The sequence below is a fragment of the Ictidomys tridecemlineatus genome, chromosome 10, assembly GCF_052094955.1.
Source record: "Ictidomys tridecemlineatus isolate mIctTri1 chromosome 10, mIctTri1.hap1, whole genome shotgun sequence".
Taxonomy (NCBI): Eukaryota; Metazoa; Chordata; class Mammalia; order Rodentia; family Sciuridae; genus Ictidomys; species Ictidomys tridecemlineatus.
The window spans coordinates 121,015,239-121,041,791 of record NC_135486.1 but is presented as its reverse complement, the minus strand read 5'-3'; the positions used below and the strand labels follow the sequence as shown (position 1 = coordinate 121,041,791).

Below are 26,553 nucleotides of genomic sequence, written 5' to 3'. Positions count from 1 at the left end.
ACCAAAACCAAAACAACCCCCCAAATGCTCTACAAACTCGTGTGCACGTGCGCGCGCGTGCACACACACACACACACACACACACACACACACACACACAATCCTTGTACATGGCTTTTCCCTTCTGGCCTTGAATAATTACTTCCCAGATTAAAAAAAAGTCACACTTTAGGAAGGCCTGTCCATCTGAGTTCTTAGTGGACCAACTAAACTTACTCAGTGATTCCTGTGGAGCCGCCATGTCTGGATTTTTAGAAGCTAGTGGGTCTGTTTGGGAGGGTGGGTCAGAGTGGAAGATGGTTCTGGTTCCCAGAGGCCCGGGGGTGTGCCCCAGCTTGCCCTGACCTGGGAGTCGACATTCGGGAGGCTCTGGGCCTGGACTCCTGGGGCACTGATCCCTTCTCAGTTTCATCAATGAAACTTCCCTTTCTTCATCTGCAAGATGGTGACAGCTGCTTTAGAAGGCAGTGTCCTTTTGCAGATGCTGCTGTAGGAGACATTACAGACAGATCCCATGATCAGTGTTGGGACAGGCTGCCTAAGACGACGTGTACAGCAGTGTTTCCAGTGATGTGGTGTTCCTCAACGTGGAGTGGTCTTTATTTATTATTATCGACCCTGACCTCATTTTTCTACTGCCACAAGAAATTGGTAGCATCTAAATCCCTAAAAGTTCCAGAAAGCAATGAGGCCCAAACCAAGCCCCTGGGCATAGCAATCATCCATTCCAGGGTCCTGGGCAGTCCTTACTTCAAACACTCCCTTCCTCTGCCTCCAAAACATGAATGTGCCTCACAGACACAAGGGACATTTGGGACAACAGTGGAGGAAGCTGCTTCTGGCCATGTTCAGGTAACTGCATGGGTCCAGCCGGTCCACAGCCAGCACTTCTGAACAAGACAGAGACAATCCCCATGATGTCCAGAGATGGCCCACTTTACCTGCCCAGACGTAACACTGCTTTTTTAAAAGTCCACTTATCACCAAATTTGGGGACTTTTAAGGTGTAGAGTTTGGCTAGTTAACAATGTATCCTAACACTAGGTTTCACTCTCTTTATCACACTGAATGGCCCAGGCACGACAGTGATATGTGCAACTATCTTGCCTTCTAGAAGTTGCTAAGGGGCATTGGCTGAGGCAACCCCATGCACACAGTACTCATGGGTGTGACCAGAAAGAAATTCTGTGTCTTCTTGGAGCACAGCATGCTCCCTAGCCCTGGTACAGAAAAAGAAAGACTTCTGGCACCAAAGGGCAGACTAGCCCCGCCAGACCACCTGTCCAGGCGACAGCAGCCCAGATGCCTCTGCGCTCTGGCAGCCTGTGGCTCTGGGTGCACTGTGCGGGGTTGATGGCCCTCATCCCCCGAGGCCTCTTGGCTTGGCCACCTTCCCTTCTGTAAGCCAGGAAGCCCAAGGTGATTGCGCATCCAAAGGCAAGGCAGCAGGACTTTCTTACTGACCTCAGATGGCTGCAGAATTCCTCTACAGGACAAATAATGCTCACTGCTTGTCTCATCAGTTCTCATCAGACACTGTTACACCTAGATCTTCACTAGTTCCCATGCATTCCCAGATACCTGCAGCAGATGAAGGGCAGAGAGGAAATCAGTTGCTCTGCTGCCTATGATATGCCCAGCTGCTACAGGCCACAGGCACAGTCAAGCCACTGCTGCACTCACGAAAGTTCATCTGCAGATACTTCGAAATGCCAAGTGAGTGGACCTGTGTGACCGACTGGATGAATCAACAAGCAGGTGAGGGCTCAGACATCAGGCCCAGGTACGAGTCCCCTCCTTGCTACAGAGTCTGCACAGATATGCCCACATCTGTCTACTGTGCTTACTCTCTCTTAGGAATTCAAGAAAGATGAAATTTAGCAAAGGGAAAAATAACTACAAAATAATTTCCCTCTGGGTTCTGTCATGCTTTAGGGGTATACAGCTATATGGAAAAATCAGGATATTCAGTCCCTGTGAATGAACATCAAACAGCTATGTTGAAAAAACAGGACTCGTGTCATCTGTCACTGAAGCTAGGTCACTGAGTTCAGTCATTTATGGATGACAATACCAAGGCAGGGCACCTTTAGGTAACTTGCCTGAGGCCACAAAACTGTTGAAGAGGAGTTAGAAACAGATCTTTTGAAGGAAAGATCTCCCATGTTCTTGGATACGCAAATTAATATTGTCAAAATGGCCATACTACTAAAAGTGCTAATGCAATTTCTATTACAATTCCAATGATGTTCATCATGGAAATAGAGAAGTCAGTAATGAAATTCATTTGGAAAAACAAGAGGCTCAGAACAGCAACAGAAGAAAACTGATGCAGGAGGTATTGCAGTATCAGACCTTGAATATTCTACAGCGAGAGTGACAAAAGTGTACGGTACTGACACCAAACAGACATGGAGACGGCGGGACAGAGTAGAAGACGCAGAGACATCCATATGAACAGAGCATTCTCACACTAGACAGAGGCACCAAAAACACATTGGAGAAAAGTTAGCCTCTTCCACAAATGGTGCCGGGAAAACTGGAAACCCACGTGTCATAGAATGAGACTGAACCCCTGTATCTCACCCTGCACACGACTCAATTCAAAGTGGATCAAGGACATAGGCCTTAGACCAGAGACACTGCACCTATTAGAAGAAAATGCAGGCCCACCATGTTGGCTTAGGAGCCGATGTCCTCAACAAGACTCCTAAAGCACAAGAAGTAAAGTCAAGAATCAATAAATGGGCTGGTATCAAACTAAAAAGCTTCTTCACAGCATAACAAAGAGTCAAGAATGTGAACAGAGAGCTTACAGAATGGGAGAAAATCTTTACCATCTGCACCTCAGACAGAGCATTAATCTCCAGGAGTTATATAGATACATCTCAAAAAACTTAACATCAAAAAAGAAAAAAATAACCCAACTATTAAATGGACAAAGGAATTAAACAGGCACTTCACAGAAGAAGAAATATGAGTGGTCAAAAAAAATATGAAAAAACATATAAAAAAATCTCCAGCAATTAGAGAAATGCAAATTAAAACTACACTGAGATTCCATCTTACTCCAGTCAGAACGGCAACTATTAAGAATACAAGCAACAATAAATGGTGGCAAGAATGTGGGGAAAGAGGTTCACTTATACATTTCACTTATACATGCAAATTGATGCAACCACTCTGGAAAGCAGTATGGAGATTCCTTAGGAAACTTGGAAAGGAACCACCATTTGACCCAGCTATCCCACTCCTCGGTTTATACACAAAGGACTTAAAATCTGCATATTATAGTGATGCAGACACATTAATGCTTTTAGCAGCTCAATTCACAATACCCAAGCTTTCCTACAACAGAAGAATGGGTAAAGAAATTGTGGTACATATACACAGTGGGATATTACTCAGCCATAAAGAAGAATGAAATTATGGCATTAGCCAGTGAATGGATGGAACTGGAGAATATCATGCTAAGTGAAATAAGCCAATAAGCCAATCTCAAAAAAACAAAAGATGAATATTTTCTTTGATATGTGTATGCTTACCCACAACAAGGGAGGGTAGATTGGATTGGATTAGATAAAGGGCTATGAAGGGAAGGGAGGGGGGATGGGAATTGGAAAGGCAGTAGAATGAATCAGACATAACTTTCCTATGTTCACATATGAATACATGGTCAGTGTAACTCCATATCATGTATAATCATGAGAATGGGATCCTAATTAGAAGAGGTTATACTCCCTGTATGTACAATATGTCAAAATATACTGTCATGCATATCTAAAAACAACAAATAAAAAGGCACAGGTTTTCTGCATGTCTCCACCCTACCTACTATGCACCTGCCCTGGCCCTGTCCTTTCCTCTCAGCATTCATTCCAAGAAATACAAGTTTAGCTGAAGATGTCTGACAAATTTTCAGTAATTCCTAAGTTTTTATTTTGTTGATCTACATTTAATAAAAATACGTAAACTTGTAATCTGCTTTTTTCCTCATAATTGATATGATAGGAATTGACAGATTGTTGTATGTACACTTCAAGTATGAGTGAAACAATTTTTAGTTGGGCCTGAAAACACTAAAATTTAGTAAGATTCGGGATTTAAAATGATTTGCAGTGGAAATTTAATCCAAGGATGGTATCAATAGGCATTTTGGAGGATATGTTGTAATTAAGCCAGCTGGAAATATGATGATCTTGGAGGAACAATGACATATCAAGCTAACCCAGATGTAGCTCTGGAGGGGAAGAGAGTGTGAGCGGGGACACCACGGAGACAGGCATCTATGATGGGGAGTGCCTGCAGCATGGCCTACAGCGGTGGGAAAACCAGGGAATTTAAAATGGCATAGAAATGTTTTATGAGAAAGGGGAACTATAGAAGAAACGTGGAAGCCTCCGCAAGAGAAGACCCGCTCACGGGTGAGAAAACAGACACCAAGTGGCGCAAGGTGCTGGGGTCTAGTCCAGGCTCGCCCAGCCCCTCCCGCAGGAGATGAGCACCCGGATGCAACTGCGAGTTCAGCAAGCATGGAGCCCTGGGGACAGAAAGGCCAGCACCCAGCCCCTGCTCTTTCCCTGGGTGGTGCCTGTTTGCTTTGCTACTGTGAAATTTGAAAGGGTGAAGAAAATTCCATTCCAGCTGCAAAACAGGGCAGCGCCTCTCCATTGCCTCCTGACCAGAATCCATCTTATTTCAAAAACCAAGCACTGGGGCGCCTCAAGCAACTGCCAGGGCCGCCAGGCTTCTGGAATGTTGCTGAGGGCGCACAAGCTTCCCAGTGTGAGGCAGGGGTGGGCCTCTTCCACTGTAAGCAAAGCCACGTCCCCAGTCTGAAGGCTCAGCACTTCCTGAGTCCCCCTGGCCAAGTGGGCCGTGGTGTGGGCTGAGCGGGGGAGAAGCGCTGGCCTCTCCGCTGCTTTCTTAGGAGCTACCATCTCCCCACACAAGTGAACACAACATGCAAAAACCACAAAGCTGAACATGGATCAAAATATGAGGTCATGCAAAAAGTGTGCGCCTGCGCGGGAGGTAGAGTGGACGTGGGAACCCTGAGGTTCTCCTTTCACAGCAGGCAGCATCCCAGTGGCTGTCCAGGGGCCAGGCGCAGGAGCCCAGCCACTTCACCACCATGTGCATACGGCTGTTAGCCAAGGGGAACTGCAGTCAGGAGGCAGGTGGAAAAGGAGGACAGTCCATTTCCGTGAGGCAGTTTGCCGGACTGCGCGTAGGTTCACACCAGCCACCTAAGGCAGGGGCCCGCCAGGTGCCCGCAGAGGCGCACACCTGACCACTCTGCAGCCTCCCAGGCCTTCTGGTAAGCAGGAGAAGTTTCAAGAGCACTAAAAATGGGAAAAGAAAAATGTTTCTTTTGGGGGTGGGGTGGGGGTTGTGGCTCAGTGGTAGAGCGCTTGCCTCGCATGTGTGAGGCCCTGGGTTCGATTCTTAGCACCACATAAAATAAATAAATAAAATAAAGGTATAAAAAATGCTTAAAAAAAAAGAAAAATATTTCTTTTTGGCATTTGTTTTAAGTCGTGGGTCTCAGATCCAGTTGTGCGCCAAATACAACCTAGGAGGCATTTGTGTGGGGCACTGGGGCTCCAAAGGCCTCACACACGCAAGGCAGGCCTCCCCTGCTCAGCTTCCCAGTGCCCACCTAGGATGCCCGGCCCCACTTGGGAGCCCTGACTCAGAACCATCGCCTGTTGACCCAGCAGCTCTGGCATCTGGGAAGAGCTGCTGAGGGGACACGGAAGGCTTCAGACCATCCTGCTGTCCTTCCAGATGGCCCGCTGCCCTCAGCTCCAGGTTCTGCTCAGAGCAAAGCCTGATGTTTGAATAAGGGGCTTCAAAAACACTGCTTGGGGACCCTTCAAAGTGCAATAACACTCCCACCAGCTGTCCCAGGAGAAATGCCATCCGAGACAGAAGCTGACCTCAAGTTCGGGTGGGACACTCTGGTAGGTTCCCTGCGGAGCCAGAGCTTTCAAGGAGATGGCAGTTTCCTCCTTTCCCAGGCGGTTCCCTCTCCACCTCCCAGGTGGGACTCCTCAGGTGAGCTAATGCTTACCGGCCACTTACTATGGGTCAGGGCTGGGCCAGGAGGCTCCATTTAATTGTCACAGAACATGGATGGAGCTGGTGTCCTCCCCTCAGCGGATGAGAAGGCCAGGTTGCCCATGGCCATCAGGCAGAAAGGGGCAGAGACAAGCCCAGGGCATGGCACCCGGGCAATACGCCTTCCCTTCTGCGGTCACATAGCACAGTCGGGGTTACTTTCCATGTCTGCATTAACCTCATAACCAATGGGTGCTGCTTAGCACCCAGGCTGCTGCTTCAGGTGGAGACCATGAGGAAACAAAGGGAAACACAGGCCAAATACATGGAATCCGCACGCTGCCTCTTTGTTCTCCTGGTGCTGATTCACTTTGAGTGGGGGTTGGAATAATTGCTTAATTCGGGTGATTAAGGTGCCAAATGCTGCCTCTCTTTCTCTAACTACAAGAGAACAACCCCTGGTTGGAGGTGAGTGCTCGCAGTCTTCTCTGATTCCCCACCCAGGTTCTGCTCAGTACCAGCGTCCTCAGGCTCTCAACAATAATGTGAAACGTGTTCACGTGCTGGGGGCGGCTGGGCAGACACCGCCCAGGGTCTCAAAGCCTTCTCTGCGCACAGCCTGCTTCCTGCATTTAGGGAGCGCACTCCTCTTCAGCCCCTTTCCCAGTCACTGCCACATTAATTAGTAAGGTATCATTTTATAAATTACATCTTCATATCAGAGGAAAGCAGAGTTTATCTTAATTCAGGCGGCTGTGTGAAATACAATCCCCTGATTTTAGATGCCAGCTCGCAGATCCCTGTGGAGTAGGGGGATGACAGGTCTTCTGGAGAGAGTTCCCAGTGGGCCCCCATGAGGCTCACTGTTTCCTCCAACAGCATCCCTGGTGGGCTCCCCGCAGGGGTCTCAGGACACGGAGGGCATCTGCGGTCCTCCCAGCCATACAGTAGAGCTGCCCTGGGAGCTCTGGGGCTCCAAGGTGCATGGCCAAGGGCCTGCCACACAGGAGGCCGACAGGGCTAGGCTCTGGCGGAGACAATTCTGGGAGGACGGGGTTCAAGGTAGTAATAAACCCAGACCATTTTAGTCCAAAAGGAGAAGGCTGACCCTCTCAACTACCCCAGGGCCGAGGAGGCCCGGCTCAATGACAGAGGCTTGATTGTTCCTGCCAGGAACCCCCAGGAGAAGGCACGTGGCAGGGCAGGGACCCAAGCAGAGTGCCGGTCGTGGCTTTCAGTTAAGACCTGTAGGAGCACCTCGTGCAAAGGAGGCACAGCCTGCATAGGGGGTGGGGACACCCCTGAGGCCCTTGTCTTCTCTGTAAGCATCTGTTTTTCTAAAAATATCTATTTTTCAGTTGTAGATGGACAACAATACCTTCATTTTATCTTTATGTGGTGCTGAGGATCAAACCCAAGGCCTCCTGCGTGCTAGGTGAGCGCTCCACCCCTGTGGGCACCTGTTAGTTTTCCTTACTGCCCTGTAGTCCTCTAAGCTGAGTGGGGGGGGGGTGCTGCCTTCCCACCACCCCCTCACTTGGACCTTTGCTTCTTACTGCACTCAGGAGAGCCGGCGATGGCTTGGGAATCCAGGTGACAGCCAAGGCCTACCCAGGGTGCTCTGCAGCATGCAGGAAGGCCCGTGGCCCCCAGCTCCCTGTGACAGCCACAAGTAACTTAATTCTAGAAATTACCAGAGCTAGGTGACCACCTCTGTGATCGTCGACCTTGGGGAGGCCCAGGCACTGGCACTGGAAGAGCTTCCCAAGGGACCTGAGCACGCAGCCAAGACCGCGACTCAGGAGCGCACCGCAGCACCCTCCCACCTCCACTGCTGACCTCGATGCTCCTGGAATCCACGTTTCCTTCCTGAGAAGGAAGTCTGCCTGGTGGTCAAACCCTGCGTGAGGCCCATTTACTTGGAGAAGTGCCAGACCTGAGAAGTGACAGCCTCACCACCCACAGATCTCCTCGAATGGCCAGAAGGTTCCCATCCTCCCTGGGTGCCAGCAACATCTGACAGAGCTAGATGATAACTGCCACATGTGAACGTGACTAGTGATTCAGTGGGCACTGACTATACTGGGAATGCTGAAGCATTATTGCTGTCCACTCGTCCCTGGCACCCACTACACACTGGCTGCCTGAGACACCAGGGGTCCTACTTCCAAGAAGCTGAGACTCGCAGGGGCTGGATGGAGGAAGTTCCTACTTGTCAGTTAAACAAAAGAATAACCCACAGCCCCTTCCAGAGTGTACTCTCCCTGTCATCCAACAGCCCATTACCATGTCACAGCACAGCGCACCCTTCCATAGGTCACTTTGTTTAAAGTGACATGGATAATGCACATGTCAGCAAGCTGACAGTCCTGGCCGTCCTTCAGAGATAAAAACCTCCAGGCGAGAGCCTGTTCTTATCTGGGGGACATGCATTGGTCTATCATCCAAGTCAGGCAGAACATGATTTCTCCAGAGAGCACTTTTTTCATTTCCTGATTTTAAGGAAATCAAATAAGCACCATTTGTCTTCATCTGAATATGCTTGACCTGCTCAAATGATGATGTCTCGCATTTTATAACAGGCTACATATGCTGAATTCAAATTAACGACAGTGCAGAACAAGAGCCTTTGGATCTCTCCTGGAGACCGGCACAGAGAAGAAGGGAAAATTCCTGGGCTGGACGCAGAGAGCTCAATAAATGCAACTGCAGGATTCTGAGTAAAATCTGCAAGAACTTAGGAGCTCAGAGTCAGAGCACAGACTCGGAAACAGGGGGGCCAGGACCGTCCCTCCTTCTGGGCCAAGCATTACAGAAAACGTGATGCTCAGGTAACTTTGTTAAAATAAAACAGCAATAAAAACTCAGAGGAGTTTGGTTGGCAGATTGGGATAGGGAGAAAGAGAGACCAAGTACATAACCACTTTGTTTCAGGCAGCAGAAAGTTCACTTTACCAGGTTGTGGTCCAATCTTCTGGAAGCTCAAATACTGAGCTTCTCTTCTGGATCCATGCTGATCTGGACACACAGAGGCTGCACCTGCTGGAAGAACCGCCCTCCCCCGGCCATCCACCCACAGAAGACAGCAGCTCCCACCTGCCCACCCCAACCCCCATGGGATGTCTGGACAGACTGCCCTTGACATTTCTGTTAGGAAGGCCACACATACAGAAAACCGGAGGAAGCAAACAGGCCAGTAAGAGCAAGGCAGAAAATGGCTTCACAGCTAGCAAGTTCAATGTTGCCACCATGGATTCTAACAGGATTTCCTCTTTAAAAATGTGCTGGGTCTCTAGTCACCTTCCATAAAGTGAACAGTGTCACATTTGTCACATGCATGCAATGTTAAGGAGCTTGTTTTAAACAGTGGGTCTCACAAGCTACACGTGTTGCCTCTTACAGGGGGTCACTGTGAATGATGCCCATCTCAGGAGGGAACAGGTGCTCTCAGCAAGAAGCTGGCACCCCACCCACGGCTGCCTGAAGGAGCACCATGGTGCTCATGGCCTGTTGGGTACTATGCCCACGGAGGGGGGGGGTGTCTTACCTTCTCTTCCTGGTCACTGTCACTGTCACACTGAAAATGAAGAGAAGAGAATAAAGGTTAGTGCAATGACTATGCTTTTGCTTTTGCTATTTCTGCTCCTGAAAAGGGCAAGACAAGTAAAGGAAATAGGAAATATATTGTGAACTGCAGTTTCTTCAGCCCAAGGGTGAGGGAACAGTACCAGAGGTGGAATGCTGTCCTGTTGAGGCCACCTGACGCCTGTGCCTCAGGGCTCCCTCACAGTCAGGGCAGCAGGTGCTGGTCCCACCATGAGCCCCTCCACAGCACAGCTCAGCAGACGGGGCTCCCAGTAGGAGCCAGCCCGGCCATGGATGGAGGAAATGTGATTCCTAAATGGGATCCGAGCAAAATCAATTTCATGACAGACTTTCTACCTTCAACTTCGGGAATTTCTCCTGGTGCTTTTCTAAAGGAAAGGAGGTAAATCTCTAGGCACTGCATTTTCAATATTGAAGGAAACAGAATATAAGGGGCAAGGTTCCATTTGTGACCCCCGAGAACAGAAGGAACACTCCCTGCAGAAAACATGCCATGGAAGGGTAAGGTGACAAACCCACAGCCTGGGCAGGGAACCACCAGGGGCAAAGACCACACCAAGCCCAACAAGTCTCAAATTCCAACTGCGGAGCTGGCTGTGGGGCAGCCAGAGAAGGATAGTTAACTCAAGCTTTGGGTTCCCCATTGCGAGTCAAGGAAAAAGAACACCTCTTTTTAAACATCGAGAGAGTTCTGTAAATCAATACTGGATTTTAAAAAAGGGAGTGTATTTTATTAGAGAAAATGCTCAGCAGATAAATATATCCATTCACTCACTCAACAGCCACTGAGAAAATAATGCTATGCATTGTGAGAGTATTACCCAAGACGGTGGATGCCCTCAGCTAGGCTTGGTTTAGCAGGGCTGTGGCATGCTCAGAGCACACTCCATCAAGAGGGCTCTTGGCATGGGGTGGGGTAGAGGAGAGAGGATGCACAGGGGGGAACTAGGTCACCCCATGCTAAGAGTCATCTGCACTGAATACCGGTTGTCATCCAGTAATCACCGTCACCCAGGAGGGCCTGGTGTGGGAGAGGGAGGAACAGATGGTGGAGCCAACCTGAAGGAGAACCAGTAGCACTCAATGACACATGGAGATGGGAGGCCAGCACCAGGGCTAGTCTAGGGTGACACCAAGGTTTTCAGTGTGGCCACCTGGACATGGGCGTTGATAGAGCTATGGACAGAAACGGGAAGTGGCTGTACTGTCGAGTGGCCACTGCCTGGTGAACACCCACAGCCACTTGTAACTCCCTTTCCCTAGTCCTGACCCTCTGAGGTGGAAAACGTAGGTATTCTTTTTCTCCTTTCACAATGGAATATTACTCAGCAATAAAAGAGAATAAAATCATGGCATTTGCAAGAAGACAATGCTAAGTGAAGTTAGCCAATCCCAAAAACCAAATGCTGAATGTTTCCTTTGATATAAGAAGTCTGATTCATAGTGGGGTAGGGAGCGGGAGCAAGGGAGGAATAGACGAACTCTAGATAGGGCAGAGGGGTGGGAGGGGAAGGGAGGGGGCATGAGGTAATTAATGATGGTGGAATGTGATGATCATTACTATCCAAAGTACAAGTATGAAGACACGAATTGGCGTGAATACACCGTGTGTACAACCAGAGATATGAAAAATTACACTTTATATGTGTAATAAGAATTATAATGCATTCCAATGTCATATATAAATTTATAAAAATGAGATTTGAAGTCTGCTGAGAGTTCTAGAAAAAGATCTTCTCAATGCAAAGAAAAAGGTAGGAACCATCTGCAACTTGCCTTTCAACTTGACTGTGTGAGATGTGATGTCCAGATCCACAGCAGCCATTTTGCAAAATTGTGGCAAAAAGCCTAAGTACACAAGCTGGATGTTGCAAGGGAACGGAAGGCGGAGAGCAGAGCCACTGAACCCCTCAGAGCAGCTGCCTCTGGATGTTTTCGTTCAGAAAACAGTAAGTGATCTTATTACTTAGGCCACTGTTGGAGCATCTTCAATGGAAGGTGATGTAAGAGCCCACTTCAAGTGGACAGTTTGGTGACTACTTCCTCTTTTCACACCAGCACTCCACCCAAGAGGAGTTGAGGACTTGCACTGTGATCTTACAGACTGGAGGGCTGGGACGTGTCCTCCCCTCCTCCCAGCTTCTGAGAGCCACAGGATCATTAACTATCAGTGACCACGATTCGACCAAGGACAACCACACCCCTCCAGCCCTCTTCCAGCCTCAGATGACCGTAAGCCAAGCTCTTTAGCCTGATGAGGGATTTTTCTACTACAATAAGTCAAATGAGCTGAGGAAGAAAATGGGTGAAATGAAGCCTCCAAAGGCCCCAACCAACAGATGGTTGAGGACAGCGGTGTTCTCCTCGCAGTGTACCTCACCTTGCCTTTAATCGAGCCCTCCTGGAGGCCCCTCAGTCCTGGGCACGTTTTCAGGAGTGGCAAGGCATGGTGCAGGAAGTGAGGAGGAGAGGAGCTCTGTGCCAGGCGGGCTCCTTCTCCAGATGCTCAGTCTCCTCGGGAGGTGATCAGGGACAGCCGAGGGCTGTGGCAGAGCATTTGCCCACACCCCTGAGGCTCTGTGTGCACGAGGGACAAGTGCTGGGGAGCCTGGGAGAGAACTGATGCCTGCCCCCGTCCCAACAGCAGGATGTCCCTGGGAATGGTTATTTCTATCAAAGTGTTAAGCTTCCTGCTTTCCAACAGTCCAGTTCTAATTTCAAGGTCCACTTAATTCTGCATCAAGTAATTACTGATATACCCAGAAGCACCTTGTCTCCAGAGCTAAGCATATGGTGAAGAACTGAGACCTACTGGTATCCATTATGGAAGCAGCACGGATGCCAAGCCGATTAAAAATGCTCAGGCTCCCCACACAACACGCGGGTGAGTGACAGCTCCTCGGCGGGCCAGCCGTGGAGTCTGCCAAGACCGTCTCCGCTGCGCCGGGGCCCACATGGTGCGCTGAGAAAACAGTTCCATTTCTGGTATTAAATTCCCATACTGACCCGAGGACTTTGCCGTGAGCTCAGCAGGAGCGCACCATCCAATTTACAGCTCTGCTCTCTGGAGCCTCGAGTGCCAGCCCCTGGCAGAGACGAATGATGGTCAACCCTCCAGCTCATAAATTATGCAAAGGCAATAAACGCACTCAGCAAACAGCGCCCAGCGTTTGCCTCGCCTGGCTCCTAGCGCACTCGGTGAGGAGCCAGGAGCGCGACACATACAAGAGGCCTGTTCCACTCATAAAGGGGGTTTGTTGACAAGCCCAGACGGAAGGCGAGCCTTGGTCCTGAGGAGGATTTCTGCTTGGCTGCCAGCACTTTATGGGCCTGCTTTAGGAAAAAAAGGGGGCTGTGATGGAGTCACGCAGGCAGAATTCATGGTCTCAAGTTCACATTTCACGCACTGTCCGCTCTCATACCCTGCATTGTGTCTTTGGTGGATTTGTGGCCAAGGGATTCTTGGTCTTCATGGACTAAAGGAAGAAGTATCTGCCCCTGATCCCTAGATGCCCACTCCCACTTTTAGGAATTCACGCGGACTACCTCCCAGTTCAGGTCTGGGTGTCGATGAGGCTGGGAAGTGGAAAGGGCAGCTCAAATGCAGGAAGGGGTCCCAGTTGATCCAGCTGGTTCTAGCATTTTGACACGAGGGTCCTGCTTTGGTTTATTAGAAAACAGGGTGCACACCACCCACCAGCTTGAGGTGATGGGTCCTCTCCATGACAAGGTTTCAAAGCCCCTCGTGAGAAGCCCAAAATATTTTCTCCATCTTAAAAGGAAGAAATGAAAAGCAACAACTAGCTCTTTCACTCCCGGGAAGGACTGCAGGCCCTGGGTCCTGCCAAGACAGGACCCAAACCACTACACACAGACAGGAAAACAGGATGCATGGACTGCAGACCTCAGCCACAGGACAGACTCAGAAGGACACTGGCTGCCTGCCAGAGTCCTGGCCACCCCAACATGGCCACATGCAACTGCATCTGCGCCTTCTCTTCCCCGAAGCTCCAGGAGTGGATGTGACCTGTGAGGACACCTCTTCTTTTCCCAGTTAAGCCCCTCCCCCAGGGCTCTTCAGACAGACCCCCACCCACTTAATGTTTCCCTGTTTAAAAATACATGCTCATTGGATGCGTTTGTGAAAGCACGGGTGAACAAGTGAGCACACGAGTGTCATTCTTTCTAGCATTTTCTTTCAAGGAACCATGCACAGCTCTCCTCCCCATATAAGAAATGAAAATCAATTCCTAACATTTTGCAACCTGCTTTTATTTGCACATATGTCAAATATTTTGATTTAGTTGGTCATATTTAACCTGGAACATCACTTACAGAATGGCTGCACTACATTGTGGATTGTAATATAATCTAATTCTGAAAATCCCAAGTGCTGGGTGCTCGGTGTTTCAGCTGGACATCTTGGAAGCTGTCCCTTTGCACCCACCCAAATGCTGCTCTGTCCTGGGACCTTTTCACAGTCCTTCCTTCCCTGCATATTCTTTAATGACACTGTCTCCCAAAATTACGTCTGTATTGCTGTAGTTTTTCTCTCTTTCCAGGGGAGACCCTGAAGAGTCCCTTGGTTCCAGAAACGCTGAGTCTAAAAAACCTCAAGGCCCACATTTGCCAGCTAGGTGGCTTTGGGAAGGTTATCTGAACTCTGTGCGTCCAGTCCATTCATTTATTTGTAAGATGTGGCCAATACTAGCATTTTGAATAGGCAAGAATAAAACGAGTCAATGCACATGAACAGTGGACGGCCAGTGATGCAGGGCACACGGGGGCAGAGACCGCCTGTTACACTGCTGTTTGCTACGTCCATCTCCCTCCTGAGGCATGGGAAGGCCGTGCTGGGAGTCCATCCAAGTCTGGATCCCACATCGTCTGCATCCTGAAACCTGCGCCTTTCCTGGGAGCAGATCATCCCGCAGTCAATCAGCTGCACAGCCGAGAGCCTTGCCATCACCTTCCATCATCCACAGCACAGCAGGGTCCTCTCTCACCCGATGTCCTCAACTTCACCTTCTAAATCCTCTCCATCTCTACAGCTGTGGCCCCAGCTTCAGCTCAGGGTTGTGTTTATCATTACAACAGACTCATGACAGCTCTCTAGGGTCTGTCCACCCTTCCTTTCCTAAGCCAAGTTCTTCTTGGCCAGAGTGCATCTCCAGATTTCCATGTGATGATGCTTCCTTCTCCCAAGGCGTATGAAGACCTCAAATCTAACCCCTCTCCCTCAACCTAGTGCTTCCTGTGGCCAAGGATGGTTTGGTTTGGTATTTTGGCTTCCTTTACTTTCCAATATGTTGGGTGATATTTTTGTAAAATACAATATAAAATGAGCCCAGGTGGATCACTTGAACCCGTGAGTTCAATATCGGACTGAACAACAAATAGGCTGTTAAAAAAATGTGTGTGTGTGTGTATGTGTGTGTGTGTGTGTGTGTGTGTGTGATTGTATGCACACACCTATGCACATATTATATATGTTTAATACCAGATGAATTTCTGGAAAAATGAAAAAAGACAAATTTTTATTTTTAGATTTAAGAGACAAGAAATTATGCTATAGGATTGTTCTAGAATTTTTCAATGCTGACTTGCCATGGCTGTGCCCCTCTTATAGGCCTGGCCTGGAGCTGCATGCACCTGTCGAGCAGCCCGACCCTAACACAACCTGCTCTAGCCACTGCAGGAACACTCTGACCTGCAGGCTGCACTTTCTTTGCACTTAACAGTTCCCTCTGCCTGAAATTCTATTCCTCCAAATGTTTATACCCGCAAATCCGCTTTTCATCTTTAAAATACAGTTTCTTACTGGGTGTGGTGGTTCATGCCTAAAATCCCAGCAGCTGGGGAGGTTGAGGCAAGAGGATCACAAGGTCAAAGCTGGCCTCAGCAACTTAGCAAGGCCCTAAGCAGCTTAGTAAGACCCTGTCTCAAAATAAAATATAAAAAGAGCTGGGGATTAAAGATTTGTTCCCAGGATGTAGGCTCCCTGTTTATCTCTCTTATTGTTTCTTTTGCTGAGAAAAAACTTTTTAGTTTGAGTAAGTCCCATTTGTTGATTCTAGTTGTTAACTCTTGCGCTATGGGTGTCCTATTGAGGAATTTGGGGCCCGATCCCACAGTATGTAGATCATAACCAACTTTTTCTTCTATCAGATGCCGTGTCTGCGATTTAATATCAAGCTCCTTGATCCATTTTGAGTTTTAATATCAAGCTCCTTGATCCATTTTGAGTTAACTTTTGTGCATGGCGAGAGATAGGGATTCAGATTCATTTTGATGCAAATGGATTTCCAGTTTTCCCAGCACCATTTGTTGAAGATGCTATCCTTCCTCCATTGCATGCTTTTAGCCCCTTTATCAAATATAAGATAGTTGTAGTTTTGTGGATTGGTTACTGTATCCTCTATTCTGTACCATTGGTCCACCCGCCTGTTTTGGTACCAGTACCATGCTGTTTTTGTTACTATTGCTCTGTAGTATAGTTTGAAGTCTGGTATAGCTATACCGCCTGATTCACACTTCCTGCTTAGCATTGTTTTTGCTATTCTGGGTCTTTTATTATTCCATATGAATTTCATGATTCTTTTATCTATTTCTATAAGAAATGCTGTTGGGATTTTGATTGGCATTGCATTGAACTTATAGAGAACTTTTGGTAATATCGCCATTTTGATGATGTTAGTTCTGCTTATCCATGAGCAGGGTATATTTTTCCATCTTCTAAGGTCTTCTTCTATATCTTTCTTTAGGGTTCTGTAATTTTCATTATATAAATCTTTCACTTCTTTTGTTAGGTTGATTCCCAAGTATTTTATTTTTTGGGGGGATATTGTGAATGGAGTAGTTGTCCTCATTTCTGTTTCAGAGGATTTGTCGCTGATATACAGGAATGCCTTTGATTTATGCGTGTTGATCTTATATCCTGCCACTTTGCTGAATTCATTTATTAGCTCTAATAGCTTCTTTGTAGACCCTTTTGGGTCTGCTAGGTATAGAATCATATCATCTGCAAATAGTGATAATTTAAGTTCTTCTTTTCCTATTTTTATGCCTTTAATTTCTTTCGTCTGTCTAACTTCAGATAGAGCCCTAATAACCAGAATATACAAAGAACTCAAAAAATTAGACAATAAGATAACAAATAACCCAATCAATAAATGGGCCAAGGACCTGAACAGACACTTCTCAGAGGAGGACATACAATTAATCAATAAGTACATGAAAAAATGCTCACCATCGCTAGCAGTCAGAGAAATGCAAATCAAAACTACCCTAAGATACTATCTCACTCCAGTAAGATTGGCAGCCATTAGGAAGTCAAACAACAATAAGTGCTGGAGAGGATGTGGGGAAAAGGGCACTCTTGTTCATTGCTGGTGGGACTGCAAATTGGTGCAGCCAATTTGGAAAGCAGTATGGAGATTTCTTGGAAAGCTGGGAATGGAACCACCATTTGACCCAGCTATTCCCCTTCTCGGTCTATTCCCTAAAGACCTAATAAGAGCATGCTACAGGGACACTGCTACATCAATGTTCACAGCAGCACAATTCACTATAGCAAGATTATGGAATCAGCCTAAATGCCCTTCAATAGATGAATGGATAAAAAAAATGTGGCATTTATACCCAATGGAGTATTACTCTGCATTAAAAAATGACAAAAATCATAGAATTTGGAGGGAAATGGATGGCATTAGAGCAGATTATGCTAAGTGAAGCTAGTCAATCTTTAAAAAACAAATACCAAATGACCCCTTTGATATAAGGGGAGTAAACAAGGACAGGGTAGGGACGAAGAGCTTGAGAAGAAGATTTACATTAAACAGGGATGAGAGGTGGGAGGGAAAGGGAGTGAGAAGGGAAATCGCATGGAAATGGAAGGCGATCCTCAGGGTTATACAAAATGATATATAAGAGGAAAGGAGGAGTAAGACAAGATAATATAAATGGAAGAAATGATTTACAGTAGAAGGGGTAGAGAGAGAAAAGGGGAGGGGAGGGGAGGGGGGATAGTAGAGAATAGGACAGACAGCAGAATACATCAGACACTAGAAAGGCAATATGTCAATCAATGGAAGGGTAACTGATGTGATACAGCAATCTGTATACGGGGTAAAGTTGGGAGTTCATAATCCGCTTGAATCAAACTGTGAAATATGATATATTAAGAACTATGTAATGTTTTGAATGACCAACAATAAAAAAAAAAAGAGCTGGGGATACGGCTCAGTGGTTAAGCACCCATGGGTTCAAGTCCTAGTACACTCCCCCCCCAAAAAACCTCAAACAATACAGTTCCTTCTCTGACTCTTCCAGTGCTCTTGTAGAAAACCATGTTTTGTTGTTTGCCACAGCCTTCCTTCCTAGAATGACTCGTGGGTTAGGGGCCGTGTCTCTTCCCATTTGTATTTCCACACCTGGGGACAAGGCAGGTGCTCCATCACACTGGTAAGTCAGCCAACCTCATTCTTCTAGAGAAGCGTTTAAACTGTGCTGATTCCGTGCAGTGTAAGTAAAGCAGGATGTAAAAGACAGGTGACTCCAGAGATCAAAAGTAGAGGGAGCATTAATCTGACTGCTTCACACAGGGAGAGCATGTCTGAACACACTGGCAGGGTTAGAACTGCAGAGAGAGCCTGGGGGTGGGGAGCAGAAGAAAAAGTCTTCCACTAAAGGTCCAAGAAATGTGTGATTATGATGTTATTTTACGTTCTCAAAAGCAAACATCATGTGTTTTCATTTGGAAAATCTCAATATGTGTATTTTAAGAATTTGGACCAAACTGAAATAAGTCAAGGTCTATGACACCTCTCTGCCTCATTCAGGATGTGGGAACGTGATGGAATTGTAGGTGCCTTGTGATGGAATGCATTCCTAAGCAGAGAGTGGCAATCATTGAATATATCACATACAATGACATTGAGGAGGGCACTGCTCTCTATTCTGCTCAATGGACCTTGCTGGAACAGTTATTTCGTATCTCAAATCCATTTATCATTGCCACCATAGATGTCAGGGCTGAACACCATTGCTGAACAAAGTTATTTTATTCTTCTTTCTGCCTAAAGGAAATGAGAGGAAAATGAGGGGGAACCCCAACTTGTAAACCACAGCATCTAACATCAAGAATAATTTAACTTGGCCAGTGACAAAACAAACCAATTCCCCTCTGGGGCAGGTGGTTTATCTAAGACCATAAAGGCATCCCTCACCTAAAAGCAATTTTAGAAGAAGCCACCTACAGAAAACGTGACATTTATTATCTTATTTAAAGGCGTGAGGAGGCAACCTCACGCCTTTAAATAAGATAATAAATAAACCTGGCTGAACAAAGGTGCCTTGCTCGTCTTCGGCGCCCGCCACCCAACTCTTGTCTCACAGCCCGTGGACTGCTCTGTTGCTGGTTCTGGGGACAGAGAGCACAGGTGCTGTACCACTGGGCTACCTCCCCAGCCCTTTTGATTGTTTACCTTGAGACAGGGTTTTACTAAGTGGCCCAGGCTGGCCTGGAACTTGTGGGTCTCCTGCCTTGGCCTCAGAGTTGCTGGGATTACAGGTGAGTACCACCACACCCATATTCATTTAGATTGCTTTTATGTGGGTTTTGGATTTTATGTGAAATTTAAAGCTCCTGGAGTCCTTGAAATAAAAAGAACATTTTAATCCTGAAAACAATTTAAGGTCCTTTTACTGACAGTTAAATGATGTCACTGGCTCTCACCTCTACCTCAACAATAACAATACCTGATCAAATAAAAAATAACTTGGATAACACGAAAGTCTAATTAAAAGATGCATGTTCCAAACAACAACTTAGAAGGATGGAGCTTCTGACCATCACATGAGCCCATTTGGGAACAAGGAGGCCCCCAATCTCAGCCATTCAGCAGACAAACGGGGCAAACCTTCAGAGGCTTCTGGAATTCGGAACCGACAACCTCACATTCCTATACAGAGTTGTTGGAATCTGGCAGTTTACACGTTCTGAGTTTGAAATGGCCAGAGCTCCAGGAATCAACGTGAATCAAATGTGTGATCCGAGGGGGTGAAGGGAACACATCCTGTTCTCCCTCCAGCACCAACCAGACAATCACAGATTTTCATTCAACAAATAATATTAAAGAGCCTACCATGTGCAAGTCCATTATGAGCACTTATTAGAAGTACAAATATGTTGATAGATATCAGGTTGCTTAAACCTAAAGTCTGAAAGCTCACAAATTAATTCTCCACATTTTCCCACTTACTACAACTTCCAAGTCCAGGTATATTTCATAACACAATCTGCATGCTGTAAATTTCCACTCAGATTATTAAAAAAATTGGGTTTTTGGAAGTGAAGGCAGAGTGAATATTTTGCAATTCTTTGGAGAGGTCAGCATTTTTTCCCCTCTGAGGAAAGGAAGTCACATTTTTGCCAAGTGTAAACATGCCTAAACCCCAGAGATGAAACCAACTGAAAACCTACAGCCCGCAAACCTCAATGGCTGCCAAACTCAGGAAAAGGAGTTTCTTGTCCAAAGGTACAACTGACAGTCAGGGCTGGTGGCTTGTAAATGATCTCTTTTAAGCTTAAGCAACAGATCCTTTGCCTCTTTTGTCATTGATTTACTGATTCTAAGTCATCAATGGCATTAATCCGTACCTGCCTGGGGACTGATTACCAATGACTTTGAAGACACTGTGCAGCAAGGGCTTCCTAGGAGATGCCGCGTTAGGGAGGGGGTGGGTGTAGGTCACCCTGCTTGGCAGAACTGTGGGTGTGACCCTGGAAGGCTACACTTTTTTCTTTCCATATCCTGGTTGTTTGTGGCCCTGGGTTGGGGTGGAGCCCCCCAGGCATTTCAACTAAAGCTTATTTTTTTCTGGAGTCCTGTGTTAGCTAATAAAGCCCAAATTTGCTGATGAGTAAAAAGGAAAAGTATGTTATGGGTTAAAATAATACAAGAGTCTATTTTTTCCGCTGTGTTGTGATCCATAGAAATCACCCTGAGCCTTTTCCCTTTCTTCTCTGCCTGGGAAGCCAATTGCTTTGATTGCAGTGATATGAGCTAGCTAAAATGACTTGCCCTTGCTTGTGAGGCAAATGGAACATGCTAATAGAACTTATCGCATTACCCGATGCAAAAGTGCCATAGCTCATTACTTTAAGATAAAAGGATATCATTGCAGACGGCAAGCAGAATTGACTTTCTGAGGCCCGACTTGATGATGATTTAATCAACTGCTCTCTTTCACTTCTCATCTCTGTGCCTGTCGGTTTCACAGGTGCCGTTAAATGAGACACTCAGAAAGTGAGCGGAGGGAAAGAAATTGCTGTCATTACTTTTCAAGAAAGGAGGTATGCAAATTTTCGACAGAAAGATTGCGTTCATAATGGGCCTGGTAAAATACAAGGATCATGCTTGACAGGTGAGGGCAAGCCATTTGTACGTCCTTAAAGCAGAGCAACCGTCCTCGTTTAGAAATGTGCTCACTAAGAGAAACTACAAATGAGGGGCCTGGCGGGCAGGGGAGAGGCGGGGCGGAATCACAGAGGGGTGGCTCAAGTAGCCTGTGTTCTGGAAAGAGAGAGGGGGCTGAAGACTCAGGGAACAGAAGCAGACAAGCAGGTAACAAACCCTGGTAGCTTTCAGCATGGATCACGATGCCAACAGGCTCTTTGCAAGACCCACTCCTGTCCTTCATGTGTAACTGTGGAGCCAGATGGCCTAGGTTCAAATTCTGGTTCTGTGCATTTGACCTGTGAGGCGTCTGACAGGTAATTAATGTCTCTGTGCCTCAGTTTCACCATCTATCACAGGGACTACTGAGCACACCTACCTCGAGTTATGGAGAACATTAACTGAGTTACTATATAAAGTGTGCGAGTCTACATAATGAGCACTAATGGCTAGAACACAGCCTGACACATGGGAAGCCCTTAATACATGTTAGATAGCATTCATTCTTCAACAAAGACAGTATCTTTTCTTTTAAGTGTGAGCCAAATGCTGACTCCACTTGAAACAGAATAGAATGGCTCCAGTTGAAACAGAATAGAATTGTTCATTGATTCTAGATACCAACCCTGCTCCCCCAGGCCGGGGGCAAGTTCCTCAGAGGGCAGCATGGCTGTCACTAAAATCCTCACAGGGCCTGGTGCCATCTTGCACACCCTACAAGATGCCCAATGGCTTAGTGGTTGTGGACCCCTCCCTTCCTGCAGCTCCTTCTGCATGGGTGATGCTGCCTATAGAGCTTCTGACCTCTGAGGAGCAGGAAATGTGGGCCCTTCGCTGGGACCTCCAGGCAGTCACCATGTGTCTTCCCGGAGGACTACACAGCCGGCAGAAGCAGACGTCTGGCCTGCGACGTCTTCAGGAAGGCAGAAGAAACATGAATAGATTAAATGATCAGGGTTGTAAGAACAGAGGTGTTTTTCATCCACTTTGCCTTCAATAGGTAATTGTTCTATTTTCTCCAACACTCAAAGTAAAAGCATCTTTCTTAAAGTGCCTGTAGCTCTGGGTTCTTCTTCCCCAGGTAATGAAGCTGCTACAAACCCTTTGTCCTCTTATCCACTGAGGTGGCGAGTAGCTGAATGCAGCTGCTGCCTTCCATGCTAAGTGGCACCTCCATGATTCAATTCCCTGTCAGAGGGGCAACGGTCCACCTCAGGCAGAGGGAGAGGGAGAGCCATGGCAGCAGGGCAGCTCTGAATGTTCTGTTTTGGAAAAGTCTGGCTCCTGAAGTGCATTTCACATTTTACCTCGGCAACATGGCTTCTCCAGGATAGGGCTCCTCCACAGGGAGGATGCCAGAGTGTTTTTTCCCTAGAAATGCCTGCCAACAGCTGGTAAAGAAGAATCTTGGTGGGCTTGGGCTGGGGCTCAGTGGCAGAGCGCTTGCCTCACACGTGTGAGGCCCAGGTTCAATCCTTAGCAGCACATAAAAATAAACAAAATAAAGCCATGATGTCCATCTGCAACTACAACACAAATAAATGAATAAAATCTTGACCTGGAAGGGAAGTTGTATACCCTTCCATCTGAGAGAGAGAGTTTAGGTTTCTTATGGCAAAGACAGTACTTAAACCCAGTTGTGTTCTCCAAAGTTCATGTTCATAGCCAGTACCACCACCTCCCTCTCGTGCACCACACAGAGAAACTACTTGGAAAATACTTTCCCAGTTGACTGGCAAAGTGTGAAGGCTGAGACAGAAGAGGTTGCAGTGACTATGGGCAGCAGGTACTAGCCATCAGCCCATTCCTACCCCACACAGGACAGCCTCCCAAGAAGGAGTGCCTAGCACAGAGCCCCACTCACAGAAGGCTCATGAAATCTGAGCCTGGCGTAGGTTCAAATTCCAACCCCTCCACCTAATGGCCATGCAGGCTTGGGATGGTGCTTCACATCTTTTGAACCTGTAAATGGGGATGATACATGCTTGACGGGACTTCTGTGAGAATTAAGTGTATTCAAGCATGTGAAAGCAGCCAGGAAGAAATAATCTTGCCAACTCTTTCCATGAAAGATACGTTACAACACACACAGAAATGAGGTAACTTAATACTTATTTAAATGTTGGTTGAATTATGTATCATTGTATTGTCAGAGGGGAAATGATATTCTGCAAGGATTCCTGCTGGGGAGGGGTTTGAAGACTGGATCTCATGCTGCCCCAAACCAGAAACGACCACCCAACAAAGGCAGGAAGTAGCAACAACAGAGATGGTCCTGGTGATGATGGTTTTCTTTCACTGACAGAATACCAAGAAGGCAAGACACTCTTGAGTTCAGTAAATGTTCCTGACACACACATTTTTTTTTTTTTGAGGACATAGTTGAACTTTTTTTTGGCTAAAGAGTAGTCAGTAACATACACAGAGAGACTACAGTAAAATGTACAAATAGAAGATTTGGAGTCTGAACTTACAAGTTATATATAGCACAGTAATGACTTATGGGCTTTGACATTATTAAGACATTCACTCAAATTCAAATTGGCAACCTAAATAAATACAGATAGAATGGATATCAAAAACATCAAGTGATTATTGGTACAACTAGGAAGCCGGCCATTTTGGAATCTGTCCAGAGATTCTGACCAGTCAGAACTGGAAATATTTGGAGACCTATGCACAGAGATTACGTACATGCAAGGCTGGTTTCAGGATTGGTCCAGCAAAATTAACCTAACAAACTAATGCTGGGAAGAGGTAAGCTTATCAGAGGTACTGACCCCAGGCCAGGGACTAGGAGGCACACATGAGCCTGACAGACTAGACTTGCTCTGCCCCCTTGCACAGGACAGCTTCCGACTACTCTGACCCTGCAGCAGACATCAGCTGTCGGCTTCCAGCACCCCCAGCCCTGGTGGTCAGTTTCCTCGAGTATGGCTCAGAGTCTAGTCACATCTGCTCCAGCCCGACCCTGGCACCTAGTAGTGCTCAGTGAATATACATGGAAGCTGAATCAATAATCAACTAGCAAAGCACCTGGGAGGCTGTCCTGGAGAGTATCTGATGGGTGAGATGGAGAAGTGCACGGGGGTTGGTGGAATGGCCACTAAATGCACGACAGTGGGTCTGAGCTGACTGTGAGAAAGACAAGGAATCACTGATAAAGGGAGACCCACAGAAAATCACTCACACAAACACACACATACACACACACACACACACTTGGAGAAATCAGAGTGTAAGGCTACTCTTAAGAGAACCAGGAAGCTCAAGATCCTGAAGTATTTCTTTTTACATTTGACTTACTTTAAGCCAACTAAAGCGAGCGGGATTGAACAGGAAAGGGGAACATGGTGCTCTCGTGTTGCCAAGACATAATGGCCACATTATCAACTTTTACCAACCATGTGTTTAAAAACAAGGTAGTGAAAAAACTGGGTAAAAAGATCAAAATGTGGTTTGAAACTAACTGATTTCCAAATGCTAGATGGTGGTTCAAGAAGGTCCAAAGGCCTTTCGGGCCACCATTCCATAGGATTCTGGCACAGAGTCTTCTTTCTTCTCTTTAATGGATATCGGTCTTTACTTCTGCGCTCCTTAGAATTCATCATATTCATAACTGGGATTTTAACCTAAATTGTACCCAACAACAGTTTTTATTTTAGGATAGCTTAAAAACCCAGTCTTCTATATCACAAACAAGCAAGGGTAGGATTACTATAAATTGTCTGCAAGAAAATACAAATTGCCAAGATAAAAACACCCACTAGCCTGCCAGTCTCAAGTTTCCTGTTTTGACATACGATATGCAGTAATTTGGTATCCACAATCTCTTATTAGAAAATGAATGTGCTATTTTTCTGAATGCTGCAATTACAATAATTGAATTTAAAATGGGGATTGAGTTTCTCTATTTGGAGGAAAAGAATAATTGTGTATTTCTGATTAAAATCAAGGGGCCTGAAAAGAGGCTGTACATATTCCAGCTTCCATCTCCCAGAGGGACTCCCCATCAGGCCAGAAAGCAGTTGGCCAGAGAAAAGACAAGTGCACGGGTGGGGGAGTGGACCAGGGCCGCAGCAGCAGGCACTGCCTTTGGCTTTCAGTCATAACACCCCTGTGACCCAGGCAATCGGAACTCACGGCATTGTCACATTTTAAACGGCAGCCGTGATGGAGTTCCCCACTGTGTCAAAAATTAAGAGTCAAAATGCAAGGGAAGCAAACATCTTTTTGTGTGGAAATGCCCAGCCCTTCTAGCCTGCCAATGTGTAAAGGCACTCTCGACGGACTTCTCTGCCCTAGGACCTCTGTTCTGGGGGTGCTGGGGGAGCAGGCAGAGGGGCAGGGAGGAAGACACCGAAGTCATTTGCCACAGTTTTCCACTGCTGCTTTGTTTTTACCAAAAAATTATGTTAAAAGCCTCCTTTAAGCTTCAGACTCAGGAAAGAAAGAGGGATTTTGATGCCTCTGGGTTTTATTTTTTGCCAGGATCCTTTGGCCTTCCAAAAACCCCCATTTACCTATATGTGAAGATGAAATTTAGTCTCCCAATTCTACTAAGTGTTCCTCATAATACAGCTTCCTAAGAAAAAAGATTTTTTCTAGCATAAAGTGAGATTTTTAAGTGGCTTTACTAAGATATAATTGACATTGACCAGCATGTATTTAAAATGCACGTGGGATGGGCGTCCGCATGTGCACACTTGGGAATGCAGGACCCAGAGAGGACCATCCCCTGCCCAGGATGCTCCCTGAGCTCCTCTGCTTTCCTTCCTCTGTCCCTCCCCATTCAGCCTGGGTCATTTCTCCTAAGGAATGATCTGCTCTCTGTCACCATGGATAAGTCCGTCCTTTCTGAAATTTCGTAATGTGGATGGAATCGCACAGCCGGGCTCTTTCGGCTGGTTTCTGTCACTCACTGCTTACTATCTTGACGACAACTGAAAAGGAAGCGTCCTGCTCCCAGGAGAAGAGACTTCAGAGAGGCACTTGCCAGGGCTTACTGTCATCCTCAGGACTGGGACCGGCCACTCGGCCGCACTCTATTCTTACGCTTTACTATGTTCTTTGGTAATCAATAAGCACTTCTAGGGCAGAGGGTTTACTTTATCCTATAAATCCAAGGACGAGAGAATGGTATGAAGACATCAGTACGGATGGACTCTGCTGCTCTGTGACACCATGAGGGGACACAGCAACAGATTTAAATCTAGAAGGTTACAGAGCAGTCACAGCTCCCGGCTGGATGGCAGGGGTTGTAAAAGGCTCAGGCAAGATCTACAGCAACTCCCCTGTCAGCCAGTGGGACACTCAGGGCGACCCCCAAGCTGCACAGGCAGCTGGCCATCTGCCCCGACAAAGTCCTAAGCACAGGCTCAAGGGAAATATAAAGAGCCCTCTCGGAAACTCCAAATATTTCTCA

General features: G+C 46.7%; 1 protein-coding gene across 7 annotated transcripts in view; it reads right to left on the bottom strand.

Moving 5' to 3' along the window:
• The window catches only part of Auts2 (activator of transcription and developmental regulator AUTS2), a 1,065,696-nt gene that overhangs the window by 278,983 nt on the left and 760,160 nt on the right, over window positions 1-26,553 (bottom strand). For all 7 annotated transcript variants that reach the window (XM_078023939.1, XM_078023943.1, XM_078023942.1 and 4 more), the window contains one exon: window positions 9,611-9,640. In XM_078023939.1, the coding sequence (XP_077880065.1) occupies window positions 9,611-9,640 (30 nt within the window). The remainder of the gene's footprint in view (window positions 1-9,610; window positions 9,641-26,553) is intronic.